At 34.6% G+C, this 19,709-nt stretch overlaps 2 protein-coding genes across 2 annotated transcripts; one reads left to right on the top strand and one right to left on the bottom strand.

Moving 5' to 3' along the window:
* Positions 1 to 2,011: 2,011 nt before the first annotated feature.
* Positions 2,012 to 3,449, bottom strand: LOC112036018 (thaumatin-like protein 1). Its single transcript, XM_024068835.2, has 2 exons — positions 3,311 to 3,449; positions 2,012 to 2,855 (listed from the first exon to the last, which is right to left on the bottom strand). Exons 1-2 carry the CDS (start codon positions 3,363 to 3,365, stop codon positions 2,176 to 2,178), a joined length of 735 nt encoding a protein of 244 aa, XP_023924603.1. The 5' UTR covers positions 3,366 to 3,449; the 3' UTR covers positions 2,012 to 2,175.
* Positions 3,450 to 5,528: 2,079 nt separating this feature from the next.
* LOC136062973 (thaumatin-like protein 1b) lies at positions 5,529 to 19,703 on the top strand. Its single transcript, XM_065762750.1, has 3 exons — positions 5,529 to 5,690; positions 5,813 to 6,031; positions 18,906 to 19,703. Exons 1-3 carry the CDS (start codon positions 5,529 to 5,531, stop codon positions 19,569 to 19,571), a joined length of 1,047 nt encoding a protein of 348 aa, XP_065618822.1. The 3' UTR covers positions 19,572 to 19,703.
* Positions 19,704 to 19,709: the final 6 nt, after the last annotated feature.

Raw genomic sequence — 19,709 nt, 5'->3', positions numbered from 1 at the left:
AGCAGACAAATGGACCGAATGGCTTCAATAGGGCTGAGATGAACCAAAATGAAAAGAATAAATCGAATAGGATCAAAGTGGACCGAATAGGACCGAAGTGGACAGAATGGTACGAAGTGGACAAAATAGGACCCATGTGGACCTAATAGGGCCAATACGGACTGAATGGACCGAATATGACCAAAGTGGACTGAATAAAACTGAATGAATCAATTATAATTTTAGTGGACAAAGTGGGCCAAATAAAACCAAGGTTGACTGAATAAGAATTTTGAATATTTATTATTCTTATAGTATTTTTAGGGCTCATATTTCTAATTTCTAATAGCTATTTTCTTTGTATTTTTTAACTCAATACTAAAGAGTTTAGCCTAAATATAATAAAATTTCATACTTTTCAACCCAAAAATTAAGGAAAAAAATAATTTTTAAGCTAAACTTGAAAAAGGACTGAAGGGGATCGAAATTGACTAAGTGCACCAAATTGGACCAAAGTGTACCTAATTAAATTTAATAGAAATTATTTAATTTTTAGAGAGAGTAAATTATCTTCAAAAAAATTTTAGAGAAAAAATTATACATTGTATTACAATAAATTTTTTTTTATTCGAATAGTATAAATAAAAGCCACTATCATTTGAAGAGGCGCTATTTATAGGAGTGGGTCAATGGGTTGTTCGGTTTAAATTTCCCTCCTTTTCATCCCTCTAGAAGTTTTTTAACTTGTTTTAGTGTCCATTTGGATCACGTCTCACATTTGCATTGAATGCATTTTTGCCTCTCTTTTTTTTTTCTTTTTTTTTTTGACCAGCGCCTCTTGCACTGTTCATGAGACATGAATAGTGCATTAAGGCAAATGTATAGTATTTTGAGCATGAACAATAACTCAAAAATTATTTTTTTTATTGTTTTCAACAATAAGTTTTTAATTTTCAGCAAAATAAGCGGTATCTAAACATACACTTAATCCTCATACACGTTACTGAGTTTTTGAGTTGATAAGAGTTGCCAAAATTCGAATTTGATAGGATGCTAGACAAAATCAACACTAGTGTCCTAGGCAATCTCCAATTTTGTTGTTTATGCAATCTTAGCTTGATTTTCTAATTTTGTTAAGGATAATTACAAGTTTAAAAACCACAATTTTGTTAGCTTGATTTTCTAATCAAATTATTATCTTTACTAGACTCATCACACATGTTTTACGCATGCAATAATGCTCTTTTTTATTTATTTATTTTTTTCAGCAAGTAATTTTATATTTTTTTTATAAAGATAATTGAAGTATTTGAATTTAAATAGATAAAAAAATGCAAATAATTATAAATAGGAACAAGACATTTGAATACAAATGGGAAGTGAGAATAACGGTTTTTTTTTTTTTTTTTTTTCCTGTTGTAAATGAGATAGCATTAATGTTTTAACATTTTTTGCTTTTTTGTAGGAAAGGAAATTAAACTAAAGGGTGTGTTATTTCATAATTTGTATGAGTGTATTTTGGTACACCTAAAATTGAAGATGAAACAGGGGAATTCACTTATTAATATTATAGATGATTTTTTAAAATAAGCCAAATTAAAGATTTTATGATTTTATGATAATTTTTAATTTCCTTCTTTGTTTGAAAATCAAACCATGAGATTTTGACATGACAAAAGTTTCTCTTCAAGCTAATTTAGAGAGAAACCCTTCAAAATTCTCGTATATCTTTATATTGAGTATAAATTTTGAAAATCTAACAATTGGAATACATGTTCTTATTATATCATTCATACTTGCAAAATTTCAACAAAATCAAATATATATATATATATATAAGAAATTTGATGAGTTTCTCTCCAAATTAGTTTAGAAAAAAACTTTGTTCTTTTGATATGCAATTAATTTCAATTAATTCAATTAAAGATAACCTTGCATGCGATCAATAGCATACACTATGAAGATATCCTTGCTCTGAGAGTGAGTCATCCGGTAAAAGTTAAAGGGGAATTGGAAGGGTGCACATATATAGTAAATGTAAGGATGACAAAAGCCTCCTGTGAGGATGTCAATTTGTTACATTTTATTCAAATATTTATTTCATTGCCACAAACATGCATGTGCCTTAGTACATGAAACTAATCAGCTTCTTATTACTATTTAAAGAGAAGGGAACACATAATTCCTCTCCCTAATTTATGGACAGAAAGTGATAACGTAGTTGGGTGCACCAGAACAAGTAAATGTGCTGTTCTGGTCATCATAAGCATAGCTATAAGCTTGAGGACATTGCTGCTCAAAGATCTGAGAGTAGCTTGTGGGTGGACATGTTTCAGGCTTGTCATATGCGCCAGTGCAACAATATTGTGGTTCATTGAAAGCGGTACATGCACTCTTGCAAGCAATAACGGTCCCATCAGACCCTTTCACTTGCAGCTCTGCTGGGCAAGCCGCGTTCACGTTGGCTGGACAGCTTGAGGCCTTGCATTCGCCAGTTCCGCCTTGTGTGGCTACTGAAACAGGCAAGTTGAACCCATCTACAAGGCTAACATCATAGAAGTCCATTCCACCATCGGCGGCTATGTTGATTTCTACCAAAGAAGCTGGCGGAACTGCACCGTTACCATTGCATGAAACTTGACCAGAGCTACATTCTGCAGTGGCGCAGCTGAACCTTCCCGAGCTATCTGTGGAGCATAGGGTTCGGGCCCAGAATCGGCCTTTCCATGGAGCTTGGACATCTATTGCTGAGGATGCTGTAGATGCTAACTCAAACCCAGTAGTTGATAATTGAGGTTTTTGATCTGAAGTTAAGGTTCCCGGCCAAACGGTATATGGACAGTTGTTTGTGAAAGTTATTCTAGCAGAGTGAGCACCTGCATGGAAATGTATATAACCAAAATCATCGTCACCATTTTGAACATGAAACTAAAACCTGTATTGTAAGCAGCAAATATAAGTAGGAGATGCAACGTTAATTCTAACGTGTAGAGCACACGTATCATGATGATGCATGGTTATAATTCAACGGGCTGCAATTATAGGAACTACCATATTATTCTTTTAACTATCAAAAGTAAATAAATAAGAGTCGTGATAAGAAGAATATGCGTGAACTCTATGCCTTATTAGTGAGGTTTCGTGAGTTTATTGTGTAAGTTCCCATATGATGAAGAAAGGGGCAAATCAAAACTGCCAGTGTGATGAAAGACTTGTGGCAACCTAGAATTTTGAGATTATTTTGGCTGTATATTAAGTACTTCTATAGAGAGAGAGAGAGAGAGAGAGAGAGGGTGTGATGCTGTAAATAGTGATTAGTGAAGAGTTATACCAGATAGGAAAAAGAAGGCCAAGGTGAGGCCGTAGAGTGCCAGAGTTTTCATCATTGTATGATATTGTTGCTTTAAATTGGTGGTATGTAAGAACTAACAAGTATGATGAACTTGTGTGTACGTGGTATGATGGTGAATGGTGATAATCCGAAGAACTTGGTTGGCTATATATATATAGGGTTATACGCGGTTGCGGATTTCAAGGCGGTCCATGCGGGGAAACTAGACTTGGACTTTTCTTCTTCTTCTTTATTATTATTATTATTAGTATTATTATTTGTTTTTTTGTTGAGAGCAAGCTTGGACTTTTCATTGCGACTGTATCATTATATTTGTTGCGTGTAGGAGAAGCATGTAGCTGAGGAACTCGGCATATTATACAACAGCGGGTTGTCTAGAATGGCTAATAGCCTAATAGTGTTATGTTCAATAGACTTTTGTTTTGTATTCAATTTAACAACGTGTAAGATTGAGACGAACTAATGGTTGTCTAGTTCTCCCATGGCTTAAGGTTACGTGCATAGATTATTTACTAGGAAAATTGAAGACAACCCCATATGCGACTTGTAACTTAAGTTATGCCATTATTAATTTATCTGATTTCAACATGACTTTCTGTGCACAGTTTGAACTTTGAACCCGGGGCGGCTGGAAATGTTTATGAGAGTTCTGCAGATGATTTCAACAGTCAATTTTTTTTTTTGGAAGTAAAACAGTAAAAATTTTTGTTGTTCATATATTGAATATCCATAAATTGATAATGTAATTTTAAATTTTAAATGACATAATACCCTATAGGGCCTATACATTGTTAGAAGCGAGACTTTTTCAGTCTTTGATGTTGAACTTAATAAAGAGTCTTTAATGAAGAACATTGTGTACGTTGAAGGCTGATCCTGCAATGAGTTTACCATATATATGGTGGTTAATTAGTAACTATGATTCTCATGACTCCCACTCTAATAGTCTGATGTTAACAAAAAAACACCATTTCTATTAACTTTACTCCGGCCCCTGGAAGGAAGAGGTGTGGGTGAGGAAATGATCAAAAGAATTGTCTAGGAGAGATGTTAATCTAGTTTTGAAACAATCCTCGATAGTCCACCATGGATTACAGTATGCAAGACAAATATTGAGTGCCTAGCTATAACCTATATATATATATATATCATCTCCAGCATCAGCAGTTCAGCACCAGATTTTTTATAACCAATCCGTACTGGCCCGATCATGTTGGGCTAGAATCATAGAATGACATCGCTCGGCTTTAATTTTCTCCTAGGTTGCTTAACAAACCCTCTCTCCAAGTCCAGCAGACCTCTCATTTGCAATTTGGGCAGATGGCCTGATTCTCACTCGACAAAAGTTTTTGATTGAAACTCTAAAGAAGTACACTGATAGAACTATATATTGGGCCCGTATAAATGGGAACATCATGTTGGGTATGTTCAAAGCTTAAACCCATAATATTTTGTTGTAAAGCCCAAGTCCATGCTCTAAATTTTCCTTGGCTGGCGTGGGAATTTTTGGCAGCAAACAAAACCCTCAATCATCTCATATTTCCTTATAAAACTATTCAGCTGCACCTTCCCTCTTTTGCAGAAAATACACAGTAACTTGCAGCATCAATGGGAAAGGAAATTCCTTTGTTTTTGCCTTTCTCTTTTCACTCTAATCATCTTTAGCTACTTCTAATTTTAGAGCCCTAAGATTATCAAATTCTGCAGATATGAGATTAGTTGAAAACAATAAAAACAGATATTACTTTGATACTTTTGCTCTGTCTTTTACTAAAATTTTCTCTTGGGCATTTGTGACGAGTTCGGAACTCTGTTTGTGAGTGCACATTAACAGAATTGCCGTTTGTATCCTAGCGAGTGACCGCTTGAGCCATTTGCACCAACGGATTCATTCTAGTAGGGGAAAAATCACTCATTAAGGACAGTGGATTTAGTTCCGTGCCTCGACAATAAATTTTACTTAATCCTTAATTGTATATGCTCTTGCACTTGTTTATTTTGCTTATAAGTTAATCTGAGCATATCTTGTTTTATTGATATATTATTTGTTATTGCTTTGTAACTTTGTTAAGCAATCTAGACAATTTTCAAAATATACTTCCAAAAATCTTAAGAAGCAATTTATGTTCTTATTGATTAATAAAATGTTGATGTTCCTAATATTGTGTTAAAATTTGAGGCAACCTTTGTTTCGGAAATGGAGTTAGTCAATAACATAACTAATTGGGTAGTGGACACTAGGGCTACTAGACACATTTGCTCAAGCAAGGAGTTCTTTCTTAATTATGAGGAAGTAACAGATGAAGAGAATGTTTATTTGGGAGACTCTAGTATTGCAAGAGTTGCTGGAAAGGGAAAGGTACTTCTAAAATTTACTTCTAGTAAGTCTTTAGCCTTGCACTTTGTTCTCATGTTCCTAACATGTGATGAAATTTAGTGTTGGGTTGAGGTAGGCATAAAACTTGTTTTTGGGATGGTNAGCTGCAAGTGAAAGGGTCTGATGGAAGCGTTATTGCTTGCAAGAGTGCTTGTACTGCTTTCAATCAGCCACAGTACTGTTGCACTGGTGCAAATAACACTCCACAAACTTGCCCACCCACAGACTATTCTCGGATCTTTGAGAACCAATGCCCTCAAGCTTATAGCTATGCTTATGATGATCAGAACAGCACATTTACTTGCTCTGGTGCACCCAACTATGTTATCACTTTCTGTCCATGAATTAAGAAGAGGAATTATGTGTTCCCTTCTCTCTAAATAGTAATAAGAAGCTGATCAGTTTCATGTACTAAGGCACATTGATGTATGTGTCAACGAAATAATTATTTGAATAATACGTAACAAATGGACACTGCAAAAGAATACTTGTTCACTTGCTTTTTCACGTTGGACCGAGACATTTAAAATTAGGGGCGAAGCCAGAGGGGTCGAGGGGGCACTTGCCCCTCTGACCCAACCCAAAAAATCTATTAATATTTACTTACTAACTAGTCTAGACGTATTTTAGGTAAAAATGTAAAATTATTATTAATGATGAAAAGCTATAAAACCGTTTGCACAGTACAAGCAGCTCCTTTCATGGGAGGGTTGAGAGAATAGCCCACTTATGCCATCTCAAAATAGCCCATCCTATATTAGCCCAATTCTATTAATTAAAAAAAATAAATAAAACAAATGGAATTCATAACACATATCTAACTTATAATCTAATATTGTTCGATTTTTCTCCTCTCTTTCTTTGGTGACTTTTTAAATGCATTTCTTCTATTATACTATATGTACAGTAAATGCATTTAAAAATTATATAAATAAATGGTTAATAAATAGGATGGTTTTTAAACCAAAACTAATACCCTCCTAATATAACATTTGTTATAATTACAATTTCAAAATGATTTTTTTTTTTATGTAAATAAACCCCTAATAGATAAATAATATAATGAATATGTTATTTTATTTTGAATTTTCTTGTATTCAAATATTGCTTAATATACACATGAATGAATCGTTATTTTGCAAATTGATCTCAAATATTATGTGTGTGTGTGTGTGTGTTTGCTTGTACGTGTATAAATATGATGTCAAATGTAATTCCCTCCCTCTCAAGTCAAATCCTAGCTCCACCATTATTTAAAATAGTCTGAATCTTTAACAGCCAGGGTCTAAGCTGTTCAGCTTAATATATATATATATATATATTAGGAGCAAATTAACGAGCAATGATGCAGTAAGAGTGGGTAAAAAAAATAAAACAAGCAATAAAAAGTCCTTGTGTAATACTGTACTAACAAACTGGGTTGGCCTTGTATCACGAATTCACGATCCCACTGGAGGCTTCTATCATCCTTACATTTATGTTGTTCGCCCTTCCCATTTTATGTTGTTCGCCCTTCCAACTCCCAGTTTAACATTTACCAGATGGACATTCATCATTGCATGCTCGTTATTGTACATCATTTGCATTTTGAATTTATTCTCTAGAAAATTTAATTAACACTTTTTTTATTAGGGAAAAGTACATTTAAAGGGTCCCCCCCCCCCCCCCTCCCAAGTCAGATCCTAGCTCCACCTTGTTTAAAATAGTCTGAATCTTTAACAGCCAGGGTCTAAGCTGTTAAGCTTAATATATATTAGGAGCAAATTAACGAGCAATGATGCAGTAAGAGTGGGTAAAAAAATAAAACAAGCAATAAAAAGTCCTTGTGTAATACTATAATAACAAACTGGGTTGGCCTTGTATCACGAATTCACGATCCCACAGGAGGCTTCTATCATGCTTATATTTAATTAATTAGTTGGACCCTTGGTAACTCTTTATTGGTTGAGTATAGATTTGAGCAGGAAAAGTGGGACAGAAGATTTGAACTCCATTGCATGCTCGTTATTGTACATCATTTGCATTTTGAATTTATTCTCTAGAAAATTTAATTAACACTTTTTTTATTAGGGAAAAGTACATTTAAAGGGTCATTTTCCAGCGTATTGTGACCTTGAAAATGAGCTATAAATATGTTTAGTTATTTCGCTTGCATGAAATTATGAATTATTCTTGTAATTACAAATAATAATATAAAAAATTATTCATGAAAACATGTCCTAAATGAAAGAAAATTAATTTTTTTTTTTTGTCATTCAAGAGCATTAAACCGGAAAATAATCAAATATATCCCAAATTCGGAATCCAAGTGAAAATATAGGTGGGAAATGACTGATATGAGCATGAAATGTCATTAGGGAAAAATTTGATTCTTGGTCAATATTTTATCAACAATCAATATGTGGAGAGACAGGGTGAAGAGAAAGAAGTTATCACTAAATGTATTTTATGTGGTAGTTTATTTGGTGTGTAATTTTTTGAAAAACAATTTCCTCTATATTGGATTTTTCCCCCTATTGACAACAAATAAAAGTGTTTTTGCTTTTAAGTGTGTTTTTTGCCTTAATTACCAAAAAAAAAAATTAGAAAATGAAAGGAAAAAAAAGTTTCAGTCAAGTAATTGGATCCTAAAGAGAAGAAGAATTTAACCAAATAAAGAAATTATGGTCAATGCAATAACATCCGATATTGAACAATATGGAATGAAATTTTGAAAGATTTGGGGTCTGTTTGGTTCTCAGATCACTCATATCTCACTTTTTATATCTAAATACTCATAATTCAAATCTGATTCTCATATCTCATTTCTAGTTCACAATTTTCTCTTTACTCACTCTAGAATGTGTTTGGCATCAAAACTCTACTTAGTTTTCACTTTTTTAGCTTGAAAAAAACAATTTTAACTCAATTTTGTGGAGCCCTCAAGTTAGAACTGTCATTGCCTTTCTCTTAAAAACCCCCATGATAGACCGGAACCCACTCCCTCAAGCTCCATAGAAATAAAACCTAGAGGATGAAGAAGGCAAAACCCACACACCAGCGGTAAAATATTCTAGGAAACCCAACAAACCCAAACCCAAGTCTATCACCACCATCAATGCCAAACTCAGAACCCATCACCATCAACACCACCAACGGCCACACAACAAAAAGAAAAATTTCAACAACCAAAAGAAAAATCCAACCATTAGTACACCCACAAAAAGAAAAAGTTTCCAACCATCAATACTACCACCAACAACCACACAAACCCACCTCCAACACAGCCCAAGCTTCAAACCACAACCACAAACATAGAAAATCCAAACCCACCAATACAAAATCTTTAGATTGGTGATCCAAAATTGCCAAACCCAAACCTACAAACATAGAAAACCCAGACCCAAACCCAAAACCAGGAATCCTTAGATCAAAGACTAAAATCACAAAAATGAGGAGTGGGTTTCTGTTTCTGTGTATAGATTTATGTGTGGGTGAACATGGTGGAGTGGGTCTTAAGAAGAAAGAAAGAAAAGGAAAGAAGAAGAAGAAGAGAAAGAAGTAGAGAAAAAAAAAATGTCGTTAGTGATAGAGTGGGTTGGACTTGATAGAAACAAGCCAGGAGAGTGGGTCCCACAAGTTTGGTTTTCTTACAACTTTTGCCACTATAACTCATAATTCATAATCCAAAAACACCAAAATCTTGTTTCCGGTTTTCATCACTCAAACTCAAATTTTTGAGTTTTGAGTGATGAGAACATAACTCAAAAATCTTGCCAAACAACAATTCTTCCGTGGGTCGTACAAGTTATATAACTCAGTTTTCACCCAATCCAAACACCCTCTTGATTATGCAATCTTAATCAAAATCTCTCTTAAAAAGTACACTTGAGTTTGGTGATTGACTAACTTACAAAAAATCATTAGACATTTTAGGAGTATTATGATGCGGTACTCTATCTTTTCACATGAATAGTAAATCAATAGGAATTTAATTAATGGAACTCACTATTGTGTGAGATGAAGAAGTTTCACTTCACTATTCTCTCAAAATACTAAAACTCGAGCCAAGTGAACTTGAAATCTATCGGTCCAACGCATTTGCTAGTTCTAGGTTAATTTACCCCAAGTGGAAAAGAATTTTCAAATTGCATTAAGATAAAAACTAGTTATACACACCTTGTTCCACACATTGTTTGAACTAAAATTCTGAGCGGAAAACACGATTTCATTGTTTGAACTAAAATTCTGAGCGGAAAACACGATTTCAATTCCAAAAATGGGCTTATAACAATGTGTATAACAAACAATACTTATTACGTTATGAGACTTGATTGATGTGTTGGAAGTATAGTTTGAAAATTGTTTAGATTGATTAACAAAGTTACAAAGCAATATTAATAATATATCACGTGTAATTTTTGGCAAAAAAAAAACTCATCATCTCAATTTCCTTAGAAAACTAGTCAGCCATAGCTTCCTCTTCCGCAGAAAATACACAATAATTTGCAGCATCAATGGGAGAGGAAACACTCTAATCATCTTTAGCTACTTCCTTTTTAAGAGCCCTAAGACTATCAAATTCTACAGATATGAGATTAGTTGTAAACAATAAAAATATATATACTTTGATACTTTTGCTCCTCTTTCTTTTACTGGAATTTTTTTTCTTGCGCATTTGTGACAAGTTCAAAATTTCGTTTGTGAATGCACATTAACAGAGTTGCTGTTGTATCTTGAAGAGCAATCCGTTAAGCCATTTGCATCGACAGATTCATTCTAGTAGGGGCAAAATTGCTTCTTAAGGACAGCAGATTTAGTTCCATGCCTGACAATAAGTTTTACTTAATCCTTAATTTTATACACTTTTACACTTGTCTATTTTGCTTATAAGTTAATCTAAACATATCTTGTTTTATNTAGAGCACTCATGAAAATCCAGATAGGCCACATGGCCGAAATGTGCCAAATCGAGAACTCGTCCAAGAATTCACAAGCAAAGGTGTTCGTATTCTTGTAGTTCATGAAAGTGGTTTAAGATCTTGTATCATCAAGATTTTGTGAACTCTAGAATACAAATCCCAAGTGTTGATTCAAGTCCACAAGACATCAACACTAATTTCATCTTGTGATTGCACAATTTTTGAAAAATCAAAATTTTAAAACATGTGGGGATTGTTGGGTATGTTCAGGCCTATCTGGATTTTCATGAGTGCTCTAGAGAGTTTGCCCTCACTTCATAGGAGGTAGCCCTACCTCCATACTCACATATTTGAATTCATCAAGTGTGTACTACCACACACCACCTATAAAGGCTATGAATTCATTAAGAGTCTTTAACTCAACCTCACTAGTTTGGTAGTAAGCACTATCTACACCATAGGGAAGGACAGTAAGATCTCATTCTCACTAATAGTGCTATCTTGAATCTCTCCATGATGCCCATTGAACCTTTTGTTGACATAGGTCAGGTTGTCATCATTAGGGGTGTTAGTGTTCGACCCAACCCGTGAACATGACACGAACCCGACACAGGTTTTTTCAGGTTAGGGTTGGGTCTTAATGGGTTTGGGTCATAAACGGGTCAATCTGAAAGTGACACAATAAGAAACATGTCATAAATAGGTCAACCCGCTTAACCCACAATAGACACGTTTGACACGCCAATTTATTTGTGTTAACCCAAAATGACCCACTTAACACAACTCGTTTAACTCTTATAACAAATAAATATTTATTTTATTTTAGATTTGTCAAATACCTTTTATATCCAACATATATTTTAAATTTAAAAAGAAAAGTGAGTAATTACAAAAATTTACAAGGGATATAATTGGAAATTGAAACTTTACACCCTAGAACTACTAATACTTTTTTCTTTTTTCTTTTTTCTTTTTTTGCATAGAACTTGCACAAATGAAATTGGATGAGCTTGTGGAAGATGTTATAAATTTGGACATTAACAAATAATCTATGGATGATAATCATGGTCATAGTCAAGCTTAGTCTACTATTTGCTCAAATTCTTTCAATATTGATACTTAGCATTTGGCGAGTTCCAAGAATATTATATTTTTGTTGAACTATGTTATTTTATTTTTGTTAAACTTTAATATTTTGAATTTGGGTTGAAATGTATGCACTTCTTTTGAAGTATAAAAAACTTATTTCTAGATGAATGTTATATTTTTGTTGAACTATATTATTTTGAATGTGGGTTGAAGACTTGAAGTGTATGCACTGTTTTTTGGGATGTAAAAAAAAAAAAAAAAAAAAAATTATTTCTAGATGGATGTTATATTTAATATTATGCATGTTGAAATGAGTTGTATTACATTCGTGTCAACCCAATACGACTCGTTTATTAAGCGTGTCAAATGGGTTGGGTCAGGTCAACCCGCCTTATTAAAAAATCGGGTTAAGGTTGAAGAATCATGACACAATTATTAAATGGATTGGGTTAGGGTTGAGCTATTTGGTCGAATACCCCTACCTTGACACGATACGAACCCGACACACTAACCCGAATTGACACCCCTACTCATCATGGGTGATTCACTCAATGGGCTTAAGTCTCATTCCCTTCGATGTATCATAGACCAATTGTTTAGTTAGCCCTTTTGGTTAGAGGATTCACAAGATTCTCTTCTGACCATACAAACTCCATGGAAATTACACCATTGCTTATGAGTTGTTGTACTATATTGTGTCTTAGGCGTATATGCCTTTTCTTCCCATTATAAATTTTATTTCTTGCACACGCAATTGTAGCTTGAGAATCACAATGCAATGATATTGATGGTAATGGCTTATCCCATTTTGGTATATCAGCAAGTAAATTTCTAAGCCACTTAGTTTCAGTAATTGCCTTTTCTAAGGCAACAAACTCAGACTCCATAGTTGATCTAGCATTACAGGTTTGTTTAGAAGACTTTCAAGATATAGCTCCTCCACCTAGGGTGAAAACATAACCACTAGTGGAGTTGGTCTCATCATTATTTGATATCTAATTTGCATCACAATAGCCTTCTAATACTGTTGGACAACCTCTATATGTAAGGCCCAAATTCATGGTGCCTTTCAAATATCTCAAGAGACGAGTTAGTGCATTCCAATGTTCATAGGCAGGATTATGTGTATATCTACTAAGTCTACTAACAACATATGCAATATTAGGGCTGAAGACTTTCAAGATATAGCTCCTCCACCTAGGGTGAAAACATAACCACTAGTGGAGTTGGTCTCATCATTATTTGATATCTAATTTGCATCACAATAGCCTTCTAATACTGTTGGACAACCTCTATATGTAAGGCCCAAATTCATGGTGCCTTTCAAATATCTCAAGAGACGAGTTAGTGCATTCCAATGTTCATAGGCAGGATTATGTGTATATCTACTAAGTCTACTAACAACATATGCAATATTAGGGCGTGTACTATTCATTAGAAACTTCACACTACCAATAATTTTAGCATATGTAGATTAATCAACAGGAGACCTCTATTTTTCTTTAAATGTATGCTTGGGTCATATGGAATTCTCATAGGGTCACAATCAAAATGATTAAATTTTTTAAGTACTTTCTCAACATAGTGTGATTGGGAAAGTGTAATCCTTTCACTATTTATATTGATTTTTATTTCCAAAATTACATTAGCCTTTCCAAGGTCTTTCATATCAAAGTTTGAAGATAAGAGGTCTTTAGCACTTTTTACAACATCCATGTCAATTCCCAAAATTAACATGTCAACCACATGTAGGCATATGATAACACCACTATCACCATAGAATTTATTATACACACATCTATCAGATTCGTTCACAACAAATCCATTAGAAATTAAAGTGTTATCAATTTTTTCATGTCATTGTTTGGGAGCTTGTTTCAAACCATATAATGATTTTCTAAGTTTACACACTTCACTTTCTTGTCCTCGAACCATAAAACCCTCTAGTTGGTCCATGTGAATTTCTTCATCTAAATCACCATTTAAAAATGTTGTTTTAACATCCATTTGGTGAACAATCAATTTATATATTGAGGTCATTGCAATTAGAATCCTAATTGTAGTCAATCTTGTCACAAGTGAATAAGTGTCAAAGTAATTTATCCATTCTTTTTTAGTATACCCTTTTGCCACTAGTCTAGTTTTGAATTTGTCTATGGATCTGCTTGTAATTCCTTTTTAAACACCCATTTGCAACCAATTGTCTTGCATCCTCTAGGGAGTTCAACTAATTCCCATGGATGGTTAGCCATAATTGATTCTAACTCACTATGGATTGCATCCTTCCAAAAGGTTGCATCTACTGATTTTATGGCCTGTTGATAAGTTTTTGGGTCATCTTCAATGAGAAAAGTAGTGATAAAGTCAGGCCCAAAGTTGGTTCCGTTTTTAGGTCTTTTACTACGTCTTAACTCTTATGTTGAGTGGCTTTCATCTAAGTTTGAACTTGATCTCACTTGGGGTATGATTGATGAGGATTCATTAGTGAGTCTTGTTCTCTTCATAGGAAAAATATGCTAAAAGAAATTAGCATCCCTAGTCTCCACTATAGTGTTAGTCTCCAAAACTAAGTACCTATAGGCACATTATCCTTGGTTTTAGGACCTATCTTTTCTTTATGTGGTTCAGGAATTCCAACCTTTGCCAAACAACCCCACACCTTAAAGTATCCTAAGTTTGGTGCTTGTCTTTCCCATAGTTCATATGGAGTTTTTCTAATCTTTTTATGTGGGACCCTATTTAATACATGACATACAGAAAGGATAGCCTCCTCCCACATGTTGGAAGGAAGACCAGAGCTAATGAGCATAACATTCATCATATCCTTTAGGGTTTTATTTTTCCTCTCAGCTATTCCATTTTGTTCAAGTGTTTGAGGTGCACTGACTTCATGAATAATACCATTTTCTTCACAATTTTTTTTTTTTTTTTTAAATAAAGCTGAACCATATTCTCCTCTTCTATCAAACCTAAGCCTTTTAAGTTTCTTATTTTTCTAATTTTCAACTTCTGTCTTAAATTTTATGAACATGTTTTCAGCTTCATCTTTACTATACTTAAAAGGTATACTCTTGTATATCCAGAGTAGTCATCAATAAATGTCATATAATATTTTTTACCTCCTCCACTCATAATTTTTGAAGTCTCCTAAGTCACTATGAATGAGTTCTAAAAGTTCAGAGCTCCTTTCAACAATTTTAAAAGGATTTTTGAAATTTTTTGCTTCTACACACATTTCAAACTTTGAATGCTTTGAATTAGTTAAGTTTGGAATTAGGCTCATTTTTGCATTCTTTTGCTAGCTGCAACATTCACATGCCCTAGCCTACCATGCCAAAGATCCAAAGACTCAACAATATAAGCAGAAGAGTTACTAGATATATTCATGTTCTCACAATCAATTACAAGTACAAATAAGCCTTCATGACAAGATCCCTTGCCCACAAAATCACCATTTTGACTAAGAACAATCTTATTAGATTCAAAAACAAGTTTTAGGCCTACCTTATTGAGCAAGAACCCAAACACTAAATTTCATCACATGTTAGGAACATGAGAACAGAGTGCAAGGCTGAAGACTTACTAGAAGTAAATTTTAGAAGTACCTTTCCCTTTCCAGCAACTCCTGCAACACTAGTCTTCCAAATAAACATTCTCTTCATCTGTTACTTCCTCATAATTAAAAAAGAACTCCTTGCTTGAGCAAATGCGTCTAGTAGCCCTAGTGTCCACTAACCAATTAGTTATGTTATTGACTAACTCCATTTCCGAAACAAGTGCTGCCTCAAATTCTAAGACAATATTAGGAACATCATACATTTTATTAATCAATAAGAACATAAATCGCTTCTTAAGATTGTTGGAAGTATAGTTTGAAAATTGTCTAGATTGCTTAACAAAGTTACAAAGCAATATCAATAATATATCAATAAAACAAGATATGCACAGATTAACTTATAAGCAAAATAGACAAGTGCAAAAGCGTATAAAATTAAGGATTAAGTAAAATTTATTGTCGAGGCACGGAACTAAATCCACTATCCTTATTAAGTGATTTCGCCCCTACTGGAATGAATCCATTGGTGCAAATGGCTCAAGCGGTCGCTCGCCAGGATACAAACAACAACTCTATTAATGGGCACTTACAAACAGAGTTTCAAACTCGTCACAAATGCCCAAGAGAAAATTTTCAGTAAAAGACAGAGCAAAAGTGTCAAAGTAATATCTGTTTTTATTGTTTTCAACTAATCTCATATCTGCAAAATTTGATAATCTTAGGGCTCTAAAAATAGAAATAACTAAAGATGATTAGAGTGAAAAGGGAAAGGCAAAAACAAAGGAATTTTCCTTTCCCATTGATGCCGCAAGTTATTGTGTATTTTCTGCGAAAGAGGGGAAGGTGCAGCTGAATAGTTTTATAAGGAAATATGAGATGATTAAGGGTTTTGTTTGCTGCCAAAAATTCCCACACCAGCCAAGGAAAATTCTAGAGCATGGGCTTGGGCTTTACAACAAAATATTATGGGTTTAAACTTTGAACATACCCAATTAGTTTTAAAACATACCCAACATGATGTTCCCATTTATACGGGCCCAATGTATAGTTCTATCAGTGTACTTCTTTAGAGTTTCAATCAAAAACTTTTGTAGAGTGAGAATCAGACCATCTGCCCAAATTGCAAATGAGAGGTCTGCCGGACTTGGAGAGAGGGTTTGTAAGGCAACCTAGGAGAAAATTAAAGCCGAGCGATGTCATTCTATGATTCTAGCCCAACATGATCGGGCCAGTACGGATTGGTTTATAAAAAATCTGGTGCTGAACTGCTGATGCTGGAGATGATGTATATATATATATATAGATTATAGCTAGGCACTCAATATTTGGCTTGCATACTGTAATCCGTGGTGGACTATCGAGGATTGTTTCAAAACTAGATTAACATCTCTACTAGACAATTCTTTTGATCATTTCCTCATCCAGACCTCTTCCTTCCAGGGACCGGAGTAAAGTTAATCGAAATGGTGTTTTTTTGTTAAAATCAGACTATTAGAGTGGGAGTCATGAGAATCATAGTTACAATTAACCACCATATATATGGGTAAACTCATTGCAGGATCAGCCTTCAACGTATACAATGTTCTTCATTAAAGACTCTTTATTAAGTTAAACATCAAAGACTGAAAAAGTCTCGCTTCTAACAATGTATAGGCCCTATAGGGTATTATGTCATTTAAAATTTAAAATTACATTATCAATTTATGGATATTCAATATATGAACAACAAAAATGTTTTACTGTTTTACTTCCCAAAAAAAAATTGTTTTACTGTTGAAATCATCTGCAGAACTCTCATAAACATTTCCAGCCGCCCCGGCGGGTTCAAAGTTCAAACTGTGCACAGAAAGTCATGTTGAAATCAGACAAATTAATAATCGCATAACTTAAGTTACAAGTCGCATATGGGGTTGTCTCCAATTTCCCTAGTAAATAATCTATGCACGTAACCTTAAGTCGTGGGAGAACTAGACAACCATTAGTTCGTCTCAACCTTACACGTTGTTAAATTGAATACAAAACAAAAGTCTATTGAACATAACACTATTAGGCTATTAGCCATTCTAGACAACCCGCTGTTGTATAATATGCCGAGTTCCTCAGCTACATGCTTCTCCTACACGTAACAAATAATGATACAGTCGCAATGAAAAGTCCAAGCTTGCTCTCAACAAAAAAACAAATAATAATACTAATAATAATAATAATAAAGAAGAAGAAGAAAAGTCCAAGTCTAGTTTCCCCGCATGGACCGCCTTGAAATCCGCAACCGCGTATAACCCTATATATATATAGCCAACCAAGTTCTTCGGATTATCACCATTCACCATCATACCACGTACACACAAGTTCATCATACTTGTTAGTTCTTACATACCACCAATTTAAAGCAACAATATCATACAATGATGAAAACTCTGGCACTCTACGGCCTCACCTTGGCCTTCTTTTTCCTATCTGGTATAACTCTTCACTAATCACTATTTACAGCATCACACCCTCTCTCTCTCTCTCTCTCTCTCTATAGAAGTACTTAATATACAGCCAAAATAATCTCAAAATTCTAGGTTGCTACAAGTCTTTCATCACACTGGCAGTTTTGATTTGCCCCTTTCTTCATCATATGGGAACTTACACAATAAACTCACGAAACCTCACTAATAAGGCATAGAGTTCACGCATATTCTTCTTATCACGACTCTTATTTATTTACTTTTGATAGTTAAAAGAATAATATGTTAGTTCCTATAATTGCAGCCCGTTGAATTATAACCATGCATCATCATGATACGTGTGCTCTACACGTTAGAATTAACGTTGCATCTCCTACTTATATTTGCTGCTNCCATTCTAGACAACCCGCTGTTGTAAAATATCCGATTCCTCAGCTACATGCTTCTCCTACACGTAACAAATAATGATACAGTCGCAATGAAAAGTCCAAGCTTGCTCTCAACAAAAAAAACAAATAATAATACTAATAATAATAATAATAAAGAAGAAGAAGAAAAGTCCAAGTCTAGTTTCTCCGCATGGACCGCCTTGAAATCCGCAACCGCGTATAACCCTATATATATATAGCCAACCAAGTTCTTCGGATTATCACCATTCACCATCATACCACGTACACACAAGTTCATCATACTTGTTAGTTCTTATATACCACCAATTTAAAGCAACAATATCATACAATGATGAAAACTCTGGCACTCTACGGCCTCACCTTGGCCTTCTTTTTCCTATCTGGTATAACTCTTCACTAATCACTATTTACAGCATCACACCTCTCTCTCTCTCTCTCTCTCTCTCTCTATAGAAGTACTTAATATACAGCCAAAAGTAATCTCAAAATTCTAGGTTGCTACAAGTCTTTCATCACACTGGCAGTTTTGATTTGCCCCTTTCTTCATCATATGGGAACTTACACAATAAACTCACGAAACCTCACTAATAAGGCATAGAGTTCACGCATATTCTTCTTATCACGACTCTTATTTATTTACTTTTGATAGTTAAAAGAATAATATGGTAGTTCCTATAATTGCAGCCCGTTGAATTATAACCATGCATCATCATGATACGTGTGCTCTACACGTTAGAATTAACGTTGCATCTCCTACTTATATTTGCTGCTTAAATACAGGGTTTTAGTTTCATGTTCAAAATGGTGACGATGATTTTGGTTATATACATTTCCATGTAACTTCAGATCAAAAACCTCAATTATCAACTACTGGGTTTGAGTTAGCATCTACAGCATCCTCAGCAATAGATGTCCAAGCTCCATGGAAAGGCCGATTCTGGGCCCGAACCCTATGCTCCACAGATAGCTCGGGAAGGTTCAGCTGCGCCACTGCAGAATGTAGCTCTGGTCAAGTTTCATGCAATGGTAACGGTGCAGTTCCGCCAGCTTCTTTGGTAGAAATCAACATAGCCGCCGATGGTGGAATGGACTTCTATGATGTTAGCCTTGTAGATGGGTTCAACTTGCCTGTTTCAGTAGCCACACAAGGCGGAACTGGCGAATGCAAGGCCTCAAGCTGTCCAGCCAACGTGAACGCGGCTTGCCCAGCAGAGCTGCAAGTGAAAGGGTCTGATGGGACCGTTATTGCTTGCAAGAGTGCATGTACCGCTTTCAATGAACCACAATATTGTTGCACTGGCGCATATGATAAGCCTGAAACATGTCCACCCACAAACTACTCTCAGATCTTTGAGCAGCAATGTCCTCAAGCTTATAGCTATGCTTATGATGACCAGAACAGCACATTTACTTGCTCTGGTGCACCCAACTACGTTATCACTTTCTGTCCATAAATTAGCGAGTGGAATTATGCGTTCCCTTCTCTTTTAATAGTAATAAGAAGCTGATAAGTTTCATGTATTAAGGCACATGCACGTTTGTGTCAATGAAATAAATATTTGAATAAAACGAAACAAATTAATATCCTCACA

This window comes from Quercus suber, unplaced genomic scaffold (genome assembly GCF_002906115.3).
Source record: "Quercus suber isolate HL8 unplaced genomic scaffold, Cork oak 2.0 scaffold_472, whole genome shotgun sequence".
NCBI classification, from domain to species: domain Eukaryota; kingdom Viridiplantae; phylum Streptophyta; class Magnoliopsida; order Fagales; family Fagaceae; genus Quercus; species Quercus suber.
This window is presented reverse-complemented; position numbering and strand designations above follow the sequence as displayed.

Bases quoted from the DNA above. Each gene is read 5' to 3' on its own strand.
- LOC136062973 (XM_065762750.1), top strand. From the start codon at position 5,529: ATGGAGTTAGTCAATAACATAACTAATTGGGTAGTGGACACTAGGGCT. The intron at 6,032-18,905 runs GTTATCACTTTC...ACAGGGTTTTAG, and splicing joins GCTCTGGTGCACCCAACTAT to TTTCATGTTCAAAATGGTGA.
- LOC112036018 (XM_024068835.2), bottom strand. From the start codon at position 3,365: ATGATGAAAACTCTGGCACTCTACGGCCTCACCTTGGCCTTCTTTTTC. The intron at 2,856-3,310 runs GTATAACTCTTC...ATTTCCATGCAG, and splicing joins GGCCTTCTTTTTCCTATCTG to GTGCTCACTCTGCTAGAATA.